At 45.0% G+C, this 22229-nt stretch overlaps 1 protein-coding gene across 1 annotated transcript in view; it reads left to right on the plus strand.

Annotated features, from left to right (window-relative positions):
* TENM2 (teneurin transmembrane protein 2) overlaps positions 1-22229 on the plus strand; it is a 423997-nt gene that overhangs the window by 260363 nt on the left and 141405 nt on the right. Inside the window, exons 10-11 of the mRNA XM_069592738.1 lie at positions 942-1142; positions 2852-3037. Coding sequence (XP_069448839.1) covers positions 942-1142; positions 2852-3037 — 387 coding nt within the window. The remainder of the gene's footprint in view (positions 1-941; positions 1143-2851; positions 3038-22229) is intronic.

Below are 22229 nucleotides of genomic sequence, written 5' to 3' on the forward strand. Positions count from 1 at the left end.
TGACCATTAATTCGTCTGTGGAAAGGTCAGTGACACAGCCGGAGACTGGCCCATCCAGTCCGCTCATGACTGTGTAGGAAGATTACCCCTTTGGGGTCATTTCCAGACCCAGCTTCACTTTCTCTGGGCTTCCCTGGTAGTTCAGACAGTAAAGACTCTGCCTTTACATGCAGGAGACCCAGGTTCGTTCCCTGGGTTGGAAACATCCCCTGGAGAAGGAAATGGCAACCCACTCCAGTATTCTTGCCTGGAGAATCCCATGGACAGAGAAGCGGGGCAAGTCCATGCGGTTGCAGAGTCAGACACAGCTGAGCGACTACCACTTTCTCCTCTTCCATCCTGTACATTTACTAACTTCTTGGGTAGATATGTGCTCAGAGAGTGAACACTAATTTTAGACTTATCCTAAGTGAAACTTAATTAGGAAAGTGACTCATGCATGAGTCTCACTGGTTTTCTTTTTCATCTTTTGGTACCTTCTGAAGTCAAGTATTAGTGAAGTTAGACTGAGCCTCTCTACTTTTCTTTCCAGTGGTGGGTGATGATTGGGTTTGGTGATACATGTAAAGATATCACCAGCATTCATGGTCTAGTCTCAGAAGCCCCGATGTGATTCAGTTAAGATACTATTACTTATAACCTTACAAAGCTCTCAAAGTTGGATGACACAAGTCTGTATTCAGTTCCTCTAATTCTGCTTGAGAAATCTCCCTTTTTCCTTTACATTCTCTTCAAGTTTGAGCTGTAGTGTTTTAACAAATCAAAATCTTTCATTCTGTATGGGTCTTCTTCAAAGGGCCACATAACTCATACTGGGGCTGCTCCATTTTCTTGCAGGTGGATAGGAACTGGTGAACCCCTGGTCCGTTCAGCTCTCAACTGCTGTTTCATGTCCCCTCCCCCATGAGTGATCAGTACTTTTCCCCTCTGTTTTTTTTCAGTTGATTGCTTGGATCCTACGTGCTCCAGCCATGGGGTCTGTGTAAATGGAGAATGCCTTTGCAGCCCTGGCTGGGGTGGTCTCAACTGTGAGCTGGCGAGGGTCCAGTGCCCAGACCAGTGTAGTGGGCACGGCACGTACCTCCCAGATACTGGCCTCTGCAGCTGCGATCCCAACTGGATGGGTCCCGACTGCTCCGTCGGTAAGTCAAGAGGTTTCCTCCTCACTTCCCCAATGCTGACACCCTGTGTTCCTTCCATGAGCCCACACAGATGGGAATCAACTCTCTGTACTTAGCTCGGGAGGGAGGGACTTTAGTCAGTTGCATAGTACCTCTCTTACTCTGTTCTCAGCCCTGAAGTCTTTGATCCTTGAGAAACACAAACAAATCCCACAAAGGTTCTTGTGCCTTGTTGGTTTCATCACTGCAAATGGATGAGGGGCCGGGAGGGATGCTTCCATTTGCATCAGAGCTTTCTTATGTACACTCCCTAAAGGTACTAGAAAACAAAACAGAACAATTCAGTCCCAGACAAACTGAATGGAATGTCCTATAAAACAGAAAAGAGGCTCCCTCGGGGTCCTGGGTGAACATGTTATAAAGCTCTGCAATACTCTAGTGACAGGAAAATAATGAAGTTGCACCATACACTTTATTTTCCTAAAATTAAGAGTACGTGTCTTCCCACCCACGTGACCTTAAAATGGAACGGTTCAACAGTTCAGGCCAGTCCCCACCTCTCCAAGAATGGTTCCATTCACACTGACAGCACCTATCCAAGCAAGCCATCATCTTTCCACCCCCTTCCTGTGAGTAGTCAGACAGCTGTCAGATTGCCATGGCAATCAGAAAGGGAACCTCTGTGAAGCTTTGCTACAATGGGAAAGAACTGAATATTTCATTCCAGAAGGTAAAAAAAAAAAAGGAAGATTCCATTAAAATGGGCTATTTTGGGTGTCTTCTCAGGCCACTGGTCTCTGGCTTCAATTCTGAGACTAGTAGCCCAGGCCAAGTGCTACAGAGGATGAGGAGGGTGGGGCAGCCCTAGATCCAAGGCCCAGCTGTGCAGCCGACTTGCTGTGTGACTTGGAGTGAGTCACTGACCCTCCTGGTGTGGTTTCCCCTCCCCGGGCCTGATGAGCCACACCTCCCTCCGTAGTCTGTTGTAAGGATGAGTGTCTGGCACGTGCTTGTCCTCGAGTGAGAGGTCTGGAACGCCAGAGTGCATATCTGTCTGTCTGTCTCCTCCCCAACCACAAAAGACTTTGAGCTCCTTTGAGAAAGAAGCTGTGTAAACGCAGCAGAGTTAGAGCGGTCCCGATGGCCACCACGAGGCTGTTCTGGGTGACAGCTGGGTCTGCCGTCCTCCTGTGTGGATGGAGCTGCTGTGGGGCCCCAACTGGCTTTGGGGCATGGCAGGCTCTCAACAGGGAAAGACATCCCAGCTGGCCAGGGAGTCAGGCTCCATGGGTATCTTTTCAGGTGGGCACCTCCCAGGGAGCTTTGCCAAACCGGATGGGCAGTGTCTGACCTCTTCCTGGGATAGTGTCCCGCCCTAGAACCGTGGTCCTCACACTTCAGCGTGCATCAGAAACACTTGGAGGACATAGTGAACCAAATTTCTGAGTCTCACTCCCTGCGTTTCTAAGCCAGGAGGACCAACCAAGGCATAAGAAGTTGCATCTCTACATAGTTCCCAACTGATGGTTGATGTCCAGGGGTCTCCCTCTGAGAACACTGCTCTAGAAATTACCTAACCATGAATGAACCAGCCAGTGGAGAGACAGGCTGCCCAAGATGACATGAGCCTTGGGCCAGTTCCAGGGACCCGGGCCATGTTTGTGGTCTGGCCTCCCATGGAGGGTTTCACCGGAGGTGGTGTTGAGCTGTAATCATTGTTTTTCTTCCAGAAGTGTGCTCAGTAGACTGTGGCACTCACGGCGTCTGCATCGGGGGAGCCTGCCGCTGTGAAGAGGGCTGGACAGGCGCAGCTTGCGACCAGCGCGTCTGCCACCCCCGCTGCATTGAGCACGGGACCTGTAAAGATGGCAAATGTGAATGCCGAGAGGGCTGGAATGGTGAACACTGCACCATTGGTAGGCAAACGGCAGGCACCGAAACAGGCACATATTGCTTTATTTTCATAAACCGTAGATCTATAGTGATGGTCGCGCGTTGCAACCGGCTGTTCCCTCAGGGACACAATGCTTCCTGCTGCCTCTCAAATCTCCCGGGGGCATAGGGAAGGGAAAAGCATGGTCCCGATCGGAAGAGATTTTCCCTGCTTCCCAGAATTCCAGATTGGGAGGAAAGGGACCAGATTAGATACGAAAACCCATCCAAATTACTGAGCAGGGGGAGAGAGAAATGCACACGCATGGGAAATTGTCAGGACCTGGAGGTTTTAAGTACCCCAAGTAACTGCAATCTGCAGGTCTCCCCTTTCTGAATATCCTCCCAGCTGGTTGGATCACTGGATCCTTGCTTGGTGGCAACAATGGAACTCACTTCTTTTAGATCAGGTTGGATGCAGGCTGGACTCCCAGGTTTCCTGGGTAACCAGGTACCAGTTGTAATAAGTTTGAGCATCCTCTTGCTGTCCCAAGACAAAAACGTTGCCTTTGGTCTCCTGCCTACCACTACCACCACTGATAAATGTCTTCTCCTTTGACCCCATTTCATTCTCACTCAGCCACATCTCTATATAAGCTTCATGACCAAGAATATGTCTCTACAGGTCATTTTCTTTGCTAAGAAGTAGTAGTTCTCAAGTTTCTTCCATTTTGGTTTCTTTTTTGTCATTATTGTGGTTTGGGGTAGGACAAAACTGGCTTCATTATACCACTTATCCCTTTAATTGAGGAGATGGGAGTGATTGCCCTCTGGCTTTCTACATCTCTTAGACAGTTGGGATTAGCATTTTTTTTTGCATTTGTTATTTAATTAAGTCAGATCTAGGGTTGATTTCATGCCAAGTCTGGCTGAAGCCACTGGCTGGCATGGACACTCTCAGAGAAGTTCCCATCCGAACTACTAACTTGGTTTCTTGAACTTACCTTTGATTCTAGCCATTGAGTTGGGGGCCCTCCCATCTGCCCTAACCTCAAGACCTCAGGCACCTGGAGTAAAAGGCAGGATTAGGAGCTGGTCCAGGGCTGACTCATGAGAACAGACTCAGTTTCCCATGCTGTTCATTTGGGTGGTCAAGCAGAGATAAAGTGCTCTTTGCATTTGGTTTCCCCTAATTCCATCTAATTGGGTATCAGAGGGGGCAGCGTGCCTATCCAGGCCATGACCGTAGCACTGGGACCCTGCCGGGACAGTCTGTTGGCAGTGAATTGTTTTTGCAATCTCTCAATGATGCTCCAGACCCCATGCCCCCCTCCCCTCCTGCAGCTGCTTTCATTTACAGTTCCCTGCAGAGTCTGGGGGAAAATTCAGAAGGCTCTCAGAGGAAGGATGTGTACAGCCCAATATCCAGACAGTTTAAAATCATTACCAATAGCTCCTGCTCTTTAGAGGTGCTCCTCTTGAAATACTTTTGCATGCTTGGTGTGATGTAAATACAGACTCTCCCCCCATACCTCCATTGCCCTCAGTCTTTCTCCCCAAAAGAGCTCTTGCCAACCAATAACCTTTAGATGGAAAATCCCACTTTCCCTCAGTTTACGCAATCCAACCTCAACCTCCCCTTTTCCCCCCACCCCCCATCTGCCAAGAGTTTAGCATCCCACAAGGATGCCTACTGGCCCTCTCTATCCTACAACCCATCTCTACTCTGGGAAGAGCTCACAGTGCTGATGGATCAGAGTGAAGCTTGGAAAAACCCTAGGCTGAAGGGGGCCAAATCCAGCCTGCTGCCTGTTTTTCTGTGACTTTTGAGCTAAGAATAGTTGTCACATTTTTTTAAGGGTTGAAAGAAAAATATTTCCTGACACATGACAATTATTTGAAACTTCAATTTCAGTGTCCATTACACAAGGTGTTAGTTGAGGGCAGCACCACCACGTGTTCGATGTATTGTCAGCTTCTGCACCGCTCTTTGGCCTTGAGTAATTGCAGCGTGGTCCGCGAAGCCCTTTGTTGTCTGGTGCAAAACATAGTGGAAAAAAACTGGCCCACCCCTGAATTGGAGAGTTGCACCAGTCTGGGTAGAGAGAGGAGAAAAAGAGAAGAGGGTTAGCAACTCATTTTAGGGAAAGGACACCAAATGTGACTTGAAGGACATCAGGGGCCAAGAGAAAGGGAAAGGTCCAGATGTCACAGAGAACGAGGAGAGAGAAAACAACCGTGGCATGGACATGTCTCTGTGGTCTTTGAAAATGAGATGGGAAGATGGTAACTTGAGTCTCATAGAAGATGGTGAGGATGCGGCCGGCAGCAGAGCACAGGAGATGATTCTAGCTAGCCCTTCGGGCGAGATGAATTAGAGAAAGGGGTTCTTGCTACTTGAAGCATTTGGTTCAAATTTCACATCACCATGACCTCTTGAGAGACAGAGAAAGATGCAGATTAATACGCCAAGTAAAGCTCCCCCAATGAAGCTAGTGACATCCAAGGAAGGTTTCTCCTTGAGAATTATGATCTTGCGTGACTTCATGAGCTTGTACTACTTAAGTTATAAAGGTCTTTATCACCAGTGTCTGTCCTTGTGAGAAATTAGGGCTCTATGGTTTTCTTAGTAGGATCTGTGCCATCTCCTCATAGATTTATTAATATGTTTGCTGGGGCTTTGCTCAAAAAAAGCCAAGCATACCTTGGTTTGGTGAGACTTGCTATTCAAAATCTAGAGGTGTTCGTACACACGTAATTGCGCCTTTTGCTTTTCAACCCCTGCCCCCAGAGCTGTATCATGGAGTTCTAGGCTTTTATTTTGAGCAGACACTCCTGTCAATTCACTTTAAGTAAATGCCACAATTTACAAGCCCAGAATCAGTCCTCCTCCTCAGGGATACTGACAGTCAGAAAGGAAAGCGAGGCTTTTTGGTTCCTTTCAAAAAGAGCCTCCAAAGCTGTGTTTTGAAAATAGAAAATAAACAAGAATGAAATGGCACCTAGTCTACAAAAAAGGCATTGGCAGGTTTGGGGTAAGACAAAGCAGTGGGTGCTTAGAGTTGGGGGACTTTGGGTTGTCTGTGGTTTGTTTTCAAAAGGTCATGGTGCAACGGTTTTCTTAGGGTCATTGCAAATAGTCGGCTAAACAATTCACATCAGTCCTCGTGTATCACATGTATTTTACTGAAGGAAGCGAGAAGATAGATGCTGGGCTTGGGGAGGGGCGGGATGAGAATAAAAGCACAGCCTCCACAGCTCAGTCAAGTTAGAATCACCAGAATCTATTCATAATTGGTCAAATGCATTTCTATAATTTTGCAACCCAATTGTATTTGGATATTTAATACATATCACTGAAATTTTAAATACAAGTTTTCACATTTCAGCATTAACCAGTAGAGCTAGCTTAACCAATCCTAGGCTGGATTCTACCAAGCAATGAATTTACTCTGTCTCTAACAAGTTAGAAACAGAGGATGGCTAAAATCTACAGAACTGCACTGGTGAGAAATAGGTACTGAATCCAGACCAACTGCAATCCCTGTATATCTTTAGAATATATTAGCAATGTTTGAATAGGCGGCAGTTTATGCATATGAATAAATCGGAAAGCACATTATGTGGTGAGAATAGTTTCATTCTTTAAGCCTAATCCTAAAATGGGTTGTTTTTCCAATCACCTGCCACCCCTCCCCTGCCTGCCTCTTATTAATACTGAGGATTTAACCTCAGAAGTCCATTCAAAATCTATAACACCAGGGCATAACGGAACCATAGAATAGGTCAGAAGTCTCTGTGAGCTAGAGTAGAGTCAGATAAACATCTCTTATAAAGAAATAGAGTAAACGTTAACATGTTTTGCAAACAGAATAGTGGGGCAGAATACAGGGAGAGACCAGTGTTCTTATTACTGGAGATTGCAAGAGGAAAGCAAAATGCTAATTGAAGATAGTCACTATTATCTCTTGAATGTCAGCTGTCCAGACACCCACTTGAAATAATACAAGCTAACATGTGCACAGAATAAATCCATTGGCACTAGGCTCCAACCCTACGTGAATTCCTTGATATCTGGGTAGCAAGCAATGTCTATAATGGTTATTCTAGCCTGTTTATTTTGTCTATGTGGTCCTGACCTCCAGCTGCATTTCAGAATCATGAGGACTGGATTCCCAGAACCATCTGGGGCTGAATAGCCTGCCCCTGGAACACAAGTCACATCAGTTTTCTTTTCCCTCGATCGCACTGGGGCCCTTCTATTTTTCCTCTTTAATTGGTTGGGGAAAGAACTAGGTTCTTGCGATGTTAATAAGGAAAATGAATCTTTACCCAAGGTAAAACCAGCCGTGCGAAAATCTGATATGCTGATTAAGTGATTGTCACCAGGAATAGACAGGGTCACAGTCCAGGAGGCAGAGAACTTCGGTGCTACAGGGAACGGTCGGGAAGGAGACGACTGTCGAAATGAAGCAACTTCAGACCAGTACAGCTGCTTCTGCATCTCATTCCAGCTTCATTCTAGTTGTAGAAACTTTTTTTTTCCTTGTAGCTATTATCCTTCAACATTTGAGCTTTCATGACTCTACAATGAGATATCAAGTTGAGATAAAATTTGCCACTGTGGTGCCATCCTTCCTATAGGATCTGCGGAAGCAGCTAATTCTCTGATTTGCTCATTAGCCTGTTCCTCCTGGAGCCCTTCTTGGAACCTGTCCTAGGATCTCCCATCTTTTTTGAAGTGAAAACCTAAAGTGATGATTATTTACCATTTAAGACTAGGGACAGCAGAGAGGAGAGGATGTTCCTCTGCTTTTTTTTTTCCGCTTACACGTTGGCCAGAATGTGAGCCTTTTCACTGAAGATCAGGAATCACCACGTGCCCAGAAGTTATCTCTGAGTCTGTTCAGGTAGTCTGCCGAGGTTTCCTACCCAAACTCAGAACAAGGGCCTGGTGGTAGTGATTATGGGAACCCATTTTCAGCTCACTGTAAAAAGTGGAATAAAATGAAAGGAAAAATAAAAGAAGAAAACTGCCTTACAAGTAGTGAGATGGGTTGCTGAAAGTGTTTACTTTCTTGGCCTAGATGTTGAAGAGGAGCTTTTGGGGGAAAGGTAGCCACAAAGCTCCCACTAGTTTTATAGCTCAACCATCCTCTAGTTTAAATGTAAACTTTCTTTTGTATTACTTCCTATGTGATTTAGTAATATATGCCCCAGCAGAAAAGGAGGTCCCATCAAAAAAGAAAAGAGGCAAAGAAGTCTTGGAATTTTAGATCTGTGAAGAGATAGTAGTTGGAACATTCCTTGTACCATCCCCTTCATATTTCAGAGGGTCCCTTGATGTACTGTTGTGTGGCCCACAGGGACAAGGCTAGACCCAACAAGGAGATAGCATGATACAAGGAGTTACTGCCTTCATAAAAGCAAAGAACTAAAAACAGTTCTGAACTCTCAGAACAGAGTGAGCGTTAGCATGAGAGATTCCAGATTCTAAGAAAGGAGAACATCAAAGAGTAAGAGCTATAGCAAACCTGAGCTGCCCTCCCTGAGTGTATGTAATGAGAGCTTGGTCGCTTCAACTTTTACAGAGAATCAGCATTTCTTCCAAGTCTATGGTTCTTGGGCTCACAGTATGCACTCAAGACTTTATATTAAAGGGAAAGGGAACACAAAGAGGGCCCCAGAGTGATGAATTCCATAGGATGTTCATGATGGACATTTACTCATCACTTGCTCTCTGATTCATCATGGTGTCATGAAGAATAAATTGACAGAGGAGATCTGTGTTCTAGGCTTGGCTGTGCCACGAACATTCTGGATGCCCTTGAGAAGTCACCCAACCTTCTGGCCTCAGTTTCTTCCTGAGACCAGTGAGGGGGTTGACTACATCACTATCCATAAACATGAGATGCTTTCTGTTGGTGTGCAAGTATATTTTATTGACTGATTACGCATGGCTGTTAAAACAGAAGTATTAGGAAAACCATAACTAGCTCATCAAACTCACAATTATACGGGCATTATTGCTTAGGGATGTGGCAGAAGCAGGTAGTGATATTAGGCCTGAGTAAATTTGTAAAAAAAATATTAAGTAAATAACAGTGCAGATATTGCAAATATCACAAATTCAATATGTGATTGACTGGATTTAGAACACACTTGGATGAGGTGATCTCTAAGGACCTGTCCATCTCCAGAAATTTATTACTTTTGATGCAAATGTATGTGCATCAAATGGAATGGTCCATTTCAGCACAATCAAATCTTTCTCTTCTGTAAGGTCAGGGAGGGTCTCCAGGTAGATTCCCATAATACATACTTTACATTAAAGGGATAGATACAGCAGAGTGTTGGTTTCAATGATGACACACGGTCGAATTGTTGAAGTCAGTGCTGCTTTTTATTAGTCTGTCTGATTATCTGTTCATCTCAGTCTCAATTTATATCTGGTTTACCTAGAGAATCCTTCTCGGCATTCAAACACTTCCTTATATGGTTTATATTTATGTTTCTTTAAAAATTTTTTTACTGAAGTCTAGTTGATTTACAGTGTTATGTCAATTTCTGCTGTGCAGCAAAGTGTTTCAGTTATATACACACATATATATGTATATATTCCTTTCTAAAATATTCTTTTCCATTCTGGTTTATCATAGGGTATTGAATATAGTTCTCTGTGCTATGCAGTAGGACCTTGTTGTTTCTCCATTCTATATAAATTAATACCTTAAGTCAACTAACCTCAGCCTCCCACTCCATTCCCTTCCCCCATCCTCTGACCCCTTTGCAAGCACCAGTCTGATCTCTATGTCTGTGAATCTGTTTCTGTTTCATAGATAGGTTCATTTGTGTGATATTTCAGATTCCCTCATATAAGTGATATCATACATTATTTGTCTTTATCTTTCTTAGTTACTAAATATGATAATCTCTGCTACTGCTGCTGCTAAGTCGCTTGTCGTGTCCGACTCTGTGCAACCCCATAGACTGCAGCCCAACAGGCTCCCCCGTCCCTGGGATTTTCCAGGCAAGAACACTAGAGTAGGGTGCCATTTCCTTCTCCAATGCATGAAAGTGAAAAGTGAAAGTGAAGTCGCTCAGTCCTGTCTGACTCTTAGCGACCCCATGGACTGCAGCCTACCAGGCTCCTCCATCCATGGGATTTTCCAGGCAAGAGTACTGGAGTGGGGTGCCACTGCCTTCTCCTATGATAATCTCTAGTTGTGTCCATTTTGCTCCAGATGGCATTATTTCATTCTTTTCATGGCTGAGTAGTATTCTGTTGTATATTTGTACCACATCTTCTCTATCCATTCGTCTGTCCATGGACATTTAGCTTGCTTCCATATCTTGGCTGTTGTGAATAGTGCTGCTGTGAACATAGGGATGCATGAATCTTTTTGAAATATAGTTTTGTCTGAATATATGCTCCGGAGTGGAACTGCTGAATGATGCCTAATTCTGTTTTTAGTTTTCAAGGAATCTCCATACTGTTTTCCATACTAGCTGCACCATCTTATATTCCTGCCAACAGTGTAGGAGAGTTTCCTTTTCTCCCCACCTCTCCAACATTTGTTACTTGGTTTCTTGTAGACTTTTTCACGATGGCCATTCTGAATGGTGTGAAGTGGTACATCACAGTAGTTTTGCTTTGCATCTCTCTAATATTTAGTGATGTTGAGCATCTTTTCACGTGCCTATTAGTCATCTGTATTTTTTTCTTTGGATACATTTGTCTTTCTTAATAAAAACAAGGTTGTGTTAGTAGAGGTCCATCTGACTATAGCCACCTCACTTGGTTTGGGGGCAATGCAAGCGTGATGATGAAGTGCTTAAGACAGAGTCTTTTGGTTCAGTCAACCTGAGATCAAATCCTAGCAAATTTCCCGACCTCTGTATGCCTCAGTTTCTTTGTTTATAAAAGGAGAATAATGAAGACGACCTTCCTCAAACCTCAAACACATATGGGTTATATGTAAAATAGTTGGCACAGCACCTGTCATAATGTACGAGCCAAGTAAATATGGGTTAACATCATCATCATTCGCCATCATCACCATCCTTATCTAGTACCAATGAGCACAAGGGAGAATTATCAGAATCAACTTCCCTTTAAGACATTTCTGCTACCTTCAATCTCCCTCTCACACATCTGCCTCCAATCCATCAAGCAGTTAGCAGCATGTTGAACGTAGCAGCTACCCACCCACTATCCATTTCCCAAACAAAGGTTTGTTCTATAACTTGCTGGCATCTGGTTTTAACAGACAAGCTGCCTCTCTTACCTGGAATTGAACCTGCTTATTTTACCAAACAGCCCAGTTGTTCAAACATGAAATCAAATATCTGAATATCCTATGTTAGTATAGCCTGATTGTGAAATTGGAGTTTGCTATTTTCAACCAGTTTCTCCAACCTAGATCTCTTGGACATATCCTGGGATAGCCAAGAGATCTATGAGAATTTATTTTTAATGCTGGGTTTCCTTTATTCCCATACGTATAGTTCAAAAGGGGAAAATAAACCAACTTTTCCCCAAAATATTAGTTTGGAGTTCTATTATTATTTGAAGAGGGTAAAACGTCAATTCTTTAAGCTAGCATTTCTCCTGCTAGGGACCACAGACATATTCTTGAGGCCTATGGTAGGGATCTGTTCTCCTTTAAGAAGAAATCTGATATTTCTCACGTTTGAGGACGCTGCCAGGTCAGTGTGTCTTAGGACACTTTGTCCTGGTTCTCAGCTTTTCTTACTCGTTCTCATTCCTCATGACTCTTGGGTTCTAAGATTCTATTTGCCTGGCTCTGTTCACAGAATAATCCAGGAGCCTCAACTCTGACTCAGTTGAGTAACACACATGCTTTTCTCAGAGACTCAAGATTCTCACTGGTTGTCTGTCTCTTTTCAGCCCAGTTAATTCCCAGGCTGCAACTGCTTGACTCCTTAGAGCATAACCCAGGGGTTGGATATAGAGATTCTTTGCAATTCCTTGGTTCATCTCCTGGGTTATCAGGAGTCATACAGGTATCCCAGATGTTTATGGAAGAAACAAATTCTGCATTTTCTCCAAAGTTGCCTGGCTTATGGGGTTCACTTTTACACTAACCCTCTCCTTTTCTAGCACTCTATTTCACAAACTCTTATTAAAAGACTTGCCTTTATTACTTTTGAAAAATATGGTACCATCATTTTTGAAAACCCTCCGGTCAAAATCATCAAGAGAGCAAAATTATTTCCTCCGTCCTTTCCACTGTGCATTTCTGTGTATCATTATGATCAGACCCGCAGAGGCCATCATACCATTGACCATCTCTGAGCCTTTCCCTTCGTGAGTAATAAAGAAAGAAACCTCACGAAACAGCGGTAAGGAGAAAGTTGAATATTTTATCATAAACATTCTCGTGATAATTAGAATGGATTAAATTACAAGAGAAAATGCATTTAGTTAATCTTTCCTCTAATTAAAAAAGTATCCCTGGTTTTAAGTAAAGTGTTTGTTTTTAAAAACATGTTCTCATTGTAATCAGTAAGGGGGGAAGGCCTGCTTGGTCCTTAGTGACAGGCTTCAGCAGTCTGCAAAGTAATTAAAAGCTACCAGCCACTGTTTTTTCAACGATTAAGATTCTTCAGAAGCCTACTCAATGTTTTCCCATAGCTTTCACTGCAGGACTCTCCATAAAAGACCTTTTTCTGTGGTCTGTGGTGACAGTACCCTCTTTCTGTGCCCAGATGGTGGAAGATGTGGTTGACTCCCCTTGGTCAGCAAGTGTCAAGTGTGAAGAATAATTCAAGAGAGGTTTATATACTTTTCCGAGCAAGCTGGGATAAGAATCAAAATGAGACCAGTAGGTGACGTGAGATGTGCATGAAATAGAACAGGGCCGCAGTCTAGCCCTTCATGGGTTCCTTTCCAAGCCTGGCAGACCCCACACTGCCCCAGGCCCTACAAGTCTGTCTCACAAATAAGGAATCATTCGCATCACTTCTCCATCATGGTTCATCCCACCTGCAAAACTCACCCCCTGCTCTCACCCCCAAAACATTTCTAGAATGTTTCACATGCTCATCTTTAGCCCATTCAGATTCCTCTGGCTCAAGTCTCCTCAATGAGGCTGCCTACAAAATTTAGTTAAGGGGAGCCCTTAACTAAATAGTACTTCCCCTGCTGCCAGGGGTGTGCCAGCCGGCAGCCACAGCAACCAGCCTACTGAAGCCCTGCTGTGTTTACACCCAGGAGAGGGCACCACGGTCTCCCGCCCTGGGGAAATTTATCAGCTGCTAACACGTTCCTTTGAGAGAACAGCGCTTCTTTCTTTACCCATTGCCCCTCTCCTGTATCTCAAGCCCAGCCCAGGGCTGGGCTATAGAACAGACCACGGGATCCTTTCTGTTTCATCACCTGTGTTCATCCTCGGATACCTTCTGCAGACCCAGGTGTGCTGGGACATGCTCACACATCCTTTATCTTTTTTTTTCTATATTTTATTTGTTTTAACTGGAGGATAGTTACTTAACAATATTGTGATAATTTTTGCCATACATCAGTGTGAATTGGCCATAGGTATACATGTGTCCTTCCATCCCGAACCCCCCTCCTACCTCCCTCCCCACCCTATCCCTCCAGGTTGTCACAGAGCACCAGTTTGGGGTTCCCTGCTTCATATATCAAACTTGCCCTGACTATGTAATGTACGGTAATATTTATGTTTCAATGCTATTCCCTTAAATCATCCCACCCTCTCCTCCCGCTAAATCCAAAAGTCTGTTCTTTACGTCTCTGTCTCCTTTGCTGCTCTGTACGTAGGAGTGTTGTATAGATTCCATGTATGTGTGTTAATATACAGTATTTGTCTTTCTCTTTCTGGAATTTCTTCACTCTGTGTAATAGGCTCTAGGTTCATTCACCTCATTAAAACTGACTCAAATGTGTTCCTTTTTATAGCTGAGTAATATTCCATGGTGTATATGTACCACAGCTTCCTTATCCATTCATCTGCCAATGGACATCTAGGTTGCTTCCATGTCCTAGCTGTTGTAAAGAGTGCTGCAGTGAACATCGGGGTACATGTGTCTTTTTCAGTTCTGGTTTCCTCAGAGTATGTGCCCAGTAGTGGGATTGTTGGGATTGTATGGCAGTTTTATTCCTAGTTTTTTAAGGAATCTCCATACTGTGCTCCATAGTGGTTGTACCAGTTTGCCTTCCCAGCAACAGTCACAGGTTCTTTAAACAGGCCAGATAGCTCTGAATTCCAGTTTACCCTCAGGACCTCTGACATCTACACAACCAGATCTTAAGGGTGGCTTCCATTTTCAGCCTGCTCAGCTGCCAATCAGAGATCCCCTGTGGCCTCCCACCTTCCTCGTAATCATGCACCAGGAGAACTGCTTGCATATACCCTAGACTGCAGATTTCCAGCAGTTTCTGGCATAGCTCTTTGAGATTGTGTGTTCTAATCCTTCATGCCCCCCGGTATCACACAGCCCAAACTGTACATCACAAAAACTACGTCCTGCCAGACCCCAGAGAAAGGAAGGGTTAACTAATGTTCTAGAGACAGAAAGCCACATACAATCACTGTTCAGGAGGAATTAAAATTGCAGAGGATCCTGGTCCAGAAATTCCAAGTTCAGCCGCAGCAGCACCTGGTCAAATTAGCAATGACGTTGGTTAGAGCCTGGCCCAGCAGCATCATCTGTCTAAAGTGGTAGGCAGAGTGATGGGCTCTGATAAGTGTGAATTGCATTTCTTTATTTTTTAAATTATGCTTTAACTTCATGAGGGCTTGCCAGACAGCTCTGTCTCATTTAGAAACAGCATCTACAGGTGGAACCCCCAAAGATCATAAAACAATCACCTCACAAACACAGAGGAAACATTTGTATCTGATTTGATTCCAACAGGTTAGCAAGCTGTCAATCACTGGTCACACTACTCCACCCAAGACATACTCTGTGTAATGACACAAAACTTACAAGTGGTGGCTTAGCTTTGCAAGAGAGCATCCCGGCAATAGGCTGTGGGATTGTTTCTCTACATGAGGTGTATGTGAGCCCAGGAAGCCCAGATGTCGCTGGTGATAGCAATCTTGTGAATAAGGAGAGAGATTGAAGATGTTGCAGGCAGTGAGAGAGACTCACTTTTTTCTATTAATCCAGGGAATGCAGGCAAGTCGAGTTGGGTCCCCGAAGCCTGCTGCTATCAACTTCTCCCCATACTTTGAATATGAACTGATTTAACTTTTTATTTTCATTTAATGGAGCCAAGAAAGATCTGTATCTGTTCACTTACAGACCTACTCTCTGGGGGTCTGATACAGGAAATGTTATCATATCATAGAAAAGCCTAGTGCCAAAAACAGTCTACCCAGAATTAAATAGCTCAAAACACAAAATACGCGTCAACACCCACTCCAGACTCTCAATGGCGCCCGTGTTCTGTCTGTAGACTGTGCCGTCTTCCCTGTCTGCCGCATATGAATGCTTATTGCCAGTGCTTTCGTGCTGTAGCTGTCGTGCATCTGCAGCGTGGGGCTGGTGTCAGGAAACGTGTGTGCTGTGCTAAGTCACTTCAGTAGTGTCAGACTGTCTGTGACCCCATGGACCATAGCCCGCCAGGCTTCTCTGTCCTTGGGACTCTCCAGGCAAGCATATTGGAGTGGGTTGCCATGCCCTCCTCCAGGGGATCTTCCCGACCCAGGGATTGAACCCATGTCTCCTATGTTTCCTGCATTGGCAGGTGGGTTCTTTACCACTTATGCCACCTGGAAAGTATGTAGCAGAAGGATTAAATGTAAGAATCAAACAGGCCTAGCTTCAGATGCTTTGCACATTGGGTGACTTTGGCAATTTCTGTCTCTTCGGTAAGCCTCGGTTTTTCCCTTCTGTAAATTGTGCACTACTAATAGCCATGCCCTACTGTGTGGGGACTTCACTTATAGGTGAAGCCCTTAACACAGTGCTTGAAATTCCATCGATGCTGACCTAATAATCATGAACAGCACATCTTTGTGCCTTGGCTGTTGTTTCCCCCCTGGGTCTTTGTGGAGGGAACAGTTAAAAAAGCAGTAGGCATAGGACACAGCCATGCATGGAAAGGAGAGGCCAGGGCACTAGACCTTGTGAGTCAAGCTCAATGTCTGGGCCCCTCCTCTGACTTCACTTTTGCAGAAGGAGCTCTTTGGAATACCTGGATTCTGTTCCGTTAAGAAAGGAGAAGCCTGGGAGCTCATGTAAAATAGGGAGGGAGGTAGAATTGGCCCAGGATGGACCTGACTGCCAGCTGCAGAAACGTCGGTGTTATAAATGAGAGACATCTGTATCATTGCATGCCATGTCTGGGGCCTGCCCTTCCTCTCTCTGATTCTAGCTGAGCAATGACGACTACATTCATTCATTCATCACAAAACATTTATGAAGCACCTACTGTGTGCTGACTGCAGCACCCACCCCCTCTCCCTCTCCGTGTGAGCCCTGGGACAGCAGGAAAGAGGTGACTTGCATAGGGGCTCTAGCCCTCCCCTGTCTTTTCAACTGCATGAGATTTGGCTGTTTTCTAACTTGGGACACCTCTCCTGGTGTTTCTGTCAATAGTTTTTGGTTGACTTTTCAACCTCATCCCTTGCTCACAGCTTCCCGAGGAGATCAATGTAAGCATAGAAGCCCGTCTACTTCAAATGGTAGCTTAAATTCATTTGTAACACAATGTAATTACATAAAAGGAAGCAGTCAGGTATCAAACTGTGTGGATACACACAAATGACTCCCTCATAAGTGTTAATATTTCCAACAACGGAAGACATTTAGTTAAATCAAATGAAGATGGCAACTCATTAAAATTTGATTTTCCCGCCTATCCTTTTTTATCTTTTAATCCTCTGTGTATGGCACGGTTTGTTCCGTTAAATAACACTCATTAATTAAATCTCATCATCTCCTCGCTGTATCTATATTTTTATTTATTAGGAAAACCTTCAGATGCTTATAATCTAATTTAGTTGGATTACTGCTTGGACATCTCTAAGTAAAAGAACTGTGGAGTTTTCAGGTGGAATTAGTGGCTAGAGGAGGGGGCAGGAGAAACCAAGTTTTCTCCCTGGTTCCCCCCAGCAGGAGCTGCTAGGCAGGCCTCTCCCCTGATGGGGGACTTAGCCTAGATTTGGAGAATGAACGCACCACGCATTCCGCATCTTTGTTGGCTATGGGAAGGGAAGGGAGGTCAGAATCTGCAAAAGAAGTTATGAACTCAAACACCCCTATGTGAATGAAGCAAGAGCAATGTAAGTGCATTAAATAGGGTGTAAGATGGTAGGGAGTGGGAATGATCTGGAAAGCAGAGGCCCCGTCTATGGAGGACAGACACAACCCACCACTAGCTGACTGCTGCCATGTAGAAATAGAAGTTTAGTTTTGCCAAATTTTTCCAGTTCTTCAATAGAAGCCAGAGATCCAAAGGGGCAGGCATACCCTCCCAAAGTTTAAATATTGGCAAGCAATTCAAAATTTATAAAAATGCCATACAGGCCATTCAGACAAGACTGGGGGCCAAATGGGGCCCCATGTGGGGCCCCTGACACCTCCAGTGCAAGGTGAGTAGTGGAGAAGGAAACCTCATTTGCCCATGAGAGTGGGACGGCTTCAGCTACTTTTTGTGATACCCCAGCTCCCCTGTTGACTGGTGTAAGCTGATAGGAGTCTGGTTACCATGATACAATGGGGATACTTTGCACTTACATGGTGAATTTTCTCCAAGGAGCTCAAAAGACTTTGTGTTGCCTCAGTCAACCTCACAACAAACCCGTGAGGCTGGCAGGAGGCCCTTGCCCCTAGATCCGCAGTGAGCAGCATCAGAAAGAACTGGACACAGGCAGCTGGGTTGACTCATTGGTTTCAATCCAGAGTCTATACAGTTGGCAAACACAGCGCTTGAGAAGCATGGACAGGGTCTCCAGTACTGCCTCCTCTGCTGCCTTCTTGGCTGATTTTCTGTGCATCTGCTCCAGTTGACAGCTCAGCCCCAAATGTCAACAATATAGGCCAACCGAGCCAGGAACTAATTTCTGTCGTACGTGTGAGTGTGTCCACGTCTGTGTGTGCATGCATGTGTGTGTGCCCATCTGACTTCTCGGCAGGCCCAGCATGGTACATCTGCCCCCATTACAACACGGCCCTGCATCGGTCATTGGTCTAATGCCATGCTCTGAAACGCTTCTTTTGCAAAAGCTCAAGACCTAGACATTCGCAGTAGGTGTCCTCAGGAATCTGGATACCTGTTTTAACTAGCAGTGCCTGAATAATTCATGTTGCTTGGGGCCCTCTGTCCCTGTCTCTTCCTCAGTCTGATAGAATTACTAATGGTAGAAGAGAAGTCTCTCTCTTACAGAGCTGCCATGCATGCCCTCTCTTTGCCCCGGTGGATTAGTGGGAATGGCCATGTAAAACACGGACAAGGGACAGGAACAAAGATCTTCTTGCCTTGGGGAGAACAGCCAGGAAAGTCACACTGGCCAGCTGTGATTGGAGCTCTATCACTGTTATCACCTCCCCTCTGACACTGGTTGGGTTCAAGGGCTTTCTATACAGTCTCCCTACTCAGCCCCTTCCCCTTGGCTTCTTGGGCATATGTGCTGTCTGTCCTGCTCTACTCAGGGGAATTCCTTGGGCTTTGCAGGCATGACCCAGAGAGAAGACTCCAGTATAGCAGTGTAAACCTATTGATCTTTACCCCAGGACAGCAGAGCACAAGTAGCCTACGTTTTCTAGATTGCCTTGCTCTTCCCTCCAAATTGTCTCAGGTCGTGCTGCTGATTCCTGGGAACAATTCCCAGCATGATGCTCTATGGCAGTCATTCACACTCTGCATGTGAGCATGCCATGAACATCCTTCAGAGGCAGATGCAAAACCAGAGAAACACCTGGCCATTTTCAAATGCATGTGTTGAGGGGATAACTAGACTTATTGACATTGGAACTACAAAGGCTGTCATACCCACCAGCTTCCCATCTGATCCTGCAGATCAGGAGACTCTTCATTAGAGTCAAAGGAAGCTTGCCTTTTCCAGGGATGGAAACTTCTAAAGATCTTACAGAACAGCAGTGGAAACCCCTCCTCGATCTAGTCTGCACCACAATTGATTGTGCCTCCTGAATCAACCATGGTGTTTTAGCTCATCCTGTAGATCAAAATCAATGTTGAATATGTTTCAAGTATGTAAATTAAGAGAATGATTTCTTTATATACCCGACTCCAGCTGAGTATATGAAGAAATGGCTTTTTTGCTGCCTTGGGAGAAATGTATTCGTGCTTTCCACGTGGCTGTTCAGAATGGAAGCTTTCAAAGTCAGCCAGGGCTGCTCTTTATCTCCATTCATTATGCCTCTCAAAGTATCATACAGACAAATTGTCATTTGTATTTTTCAAATATATATGCACATATGCATTTGAGGGAGTTTAAGGGGCACCCTGTTGGGAACACCTATGTCTTCATACCCTCAGGGTGACATTCTAGAAAGTCAAAATAGGGTAGCCACTGGCATCCTCAATGTTGCAATACCTGGTAAAGCCCAAATTGCCCTGATGCTGGGAAAGACTGAAGGCAGGAGGAGAAGTGGGTGACAGAGGATGAGATGTTGGATGGCATCACTGACTCAATGAGTTTGAGTAAGCTCCAGGAGTTGGTGATGGACAAGGAAGCCTGGCGTGCTGCAATCCATGGGGTCGCAAAGGCTTAGCAGCTGAACAACAACAGTGTGTAAAATGTTAGCGCAGGTGACCCTTGAGATTTATCTGCTGGCAAGTTCAGGCCTACCTGACTGTACTGGCCTTCATGTTAAATTTTCTCTTGAGTGCAAACAGATTCAGGGAGGCTCAAGAGGCCAGATGCACTGGTCGACAGGGAGTTCAGCCATTGGAGTTTCACCCTTCAGCCTCACTCAGGTTTTGGGAGAAGCTGGAGTGAAATTCCAGGTTGAATTAAATACCTGGTGGGACAAAAAGGTCACTTCAATGCCTGTCAGTGATCCCAGCTTCCTGGGACAGCTTTACTTTGACATGTAAATTTCCACATCCATCACCAATGAGGTTTGGTTACTCTAAGTAATGCAACCTTAAAATATTTTCTGAGCAGTAAAGGCAAATGGTTGCAGTGTTATAAAGTCCTGTCTTGTAGGAGACATTAAAATGTTATGCAGCAAGGTAAAAAGCCATAAGCCAAGACCTAAGGAGGCTGAGTCCCTGAGAACAGCACGAGGCTGACACAGAAAGTAAGAAGTTAAAGCCAGCCGGGAGTGGCTTCAGCATCTAGAAATGCACATTGCTAGTGGTGGGGGGGGTGGGGGGGTGTGCGCTGGCGGTGTTGCTTTTCATCTGTTTTTCCTCCCCAGCTGGGACTTCATCTTTTTCTATTAAAACTCTTGCCAGTGGCTCCTAAGAAAGATGATCTCTGGCAGGGCCAATTCCTTGGGTTTGGCCAACCCTGGCACCCAGCAGCAAAAATGCTACCCAGGTAGAGCCTAAATGACGCCCTGCCCTGAGTAGGAATACAGCAGGTGCTCTGTAAGGGCTAACTGGCCTGAGATTCCCTGGGAAGGACCCTCTGGGCCGCCTCAGCTCTGAGAAGAAAAGTTGGGGAGCAAAGAGTGAAAAGCCACTGAGAGCACTGTGCTTCTCAGCTGCCAACAACAGCCCACTGTTCCAAAGTCAAGAGCTGGAGGGGAAGAAGGAATACAGAGCGAGTAACAGAAGCTGGGTGAGTGCAGGGCTCCTCCTGAGCTGGGAGTTTGAGGGCTTGAACACAGGGGATGCTGGCCTGTCGACTAGTGCAGATGTTCAGAATGGTGCAGGAACACCCCCAATGGAGTGAAAAATGGTTCCTTGGGAGGATGTGAAGAAAATCTTACCCTTTATTCAATCAAACAGATGCACAGGGAAGGAGGCAGTAACCTAAAAAGGCTGAGAATTACTCATCTGGTGGAAGAGATGACTGTTTTCTAGAACTTCAGTAGAAGCAGCCTCAAGTATCTTTACTGAGGACATGCTGTGGCTTGGGACACCTTCTTCCAATTCATATTTCTATGTTTATCACCCCCCAACAGCAGACTCAGGCTTACACCAAATCTGTTTGGGCTGAAATAAGGAGACAGGCCAAAATAATTGATGTTGTATATGTTTTGAACTTACGGATTGACTTTTTGGATGTTAATAAGAGCTAACAGTTATTGAGTGTTGACCGATAACACTTATCAAGGCCAGTGCCAGATTCTAAACATAACCTCCTCTCATTGAATCCTCACACCAGTTTTGTTAGGTGGAAAGTGTGGTCATCGGCAGGGCTTCCCAGGTGGCGCTAGTGGTAAAGAACCCACCTGCCAGTGCAGGAGACATAGGAGACACAGGTTCGATCCCTGGGTCGGGAAGATCCTCTGGAGGAGGCCATGGCAACCCACTCCAGTATTCTTGCCTGGAGAACCCCATGGACAGAGGATCCTGGCAGACTGCAGTCCATGAGGTCACAGAGTGTCACACACGACTGAGGCGATTTAGCATGCGCACATGTTGCCATCAGCGTCGTACAGGTGAGAAAATTGGCTCAGAGAGGTGCAATAGTCAGTGTGTTACCTGGCAGAGACAGGGGAAATTGAGCTCTAAATCCAGGACTACTTGACAGAGACCAGGTGAACTGTTGTACTGGTTTGATCACCTGCTTTGACCCCAGGTAATTGCAACAAGAGGGTTACTTTGGAGACCAGAGCTGAAATCAGAAATAGATGGGCACCAGAGAGCCACCCTCACCTCCTGGGAAAGTCACCACCTGCCACAGTGTCTCTTTGGCGATGAGGGGTTCTCTGGTTTACCAGCACTCCCCAGCCAAAGAGTTCCCTGACTCAGAATCCAAAAAGGACTTACTGCTCTTCAGCATAGGTATTGTAGGTCAACTCCCCTAAATTTAAGTTGACTTTCTCTCAGCGTTCACATTTCCACTAACTTTTCATTAAATTAATTATTCAAAACAATTCAGAGTTAGCATTCTCACAGCAACTGTAACTCTGCCGTGACTATATTAAGGTGTAAATTGAGCCGCATGTTTCGCAATAAAGTTAATTTTATATTCACCAGAGAACTGAGTTGTAGTTGCTGTGGGAACCATCATTTTGAATCTTGACTTTGGGGGCATTTAAATTCTCAACCACAGCATTGTACTCCATAGCGTATGTTACTTGGAGCTTCATCTGCTCCGC

Source organism: Ovis canadensis, chromosome 5, assembly GCF_042477335.2.
Source record: "Ovis canadensis isolate MfBH-ARS-UI-01 breed Bighorn chromosome 5, ARS-UI_OviCan_v2, whole genome shotgun sequence".
In the NCBI taxonomy this organism is placed as follows: domain Eukaryota; kingdom Metazoa; phylum Chordata; class Mammalia; order Artiodactyla; family Bovidae; genus Ovis; species Ovis canadensis.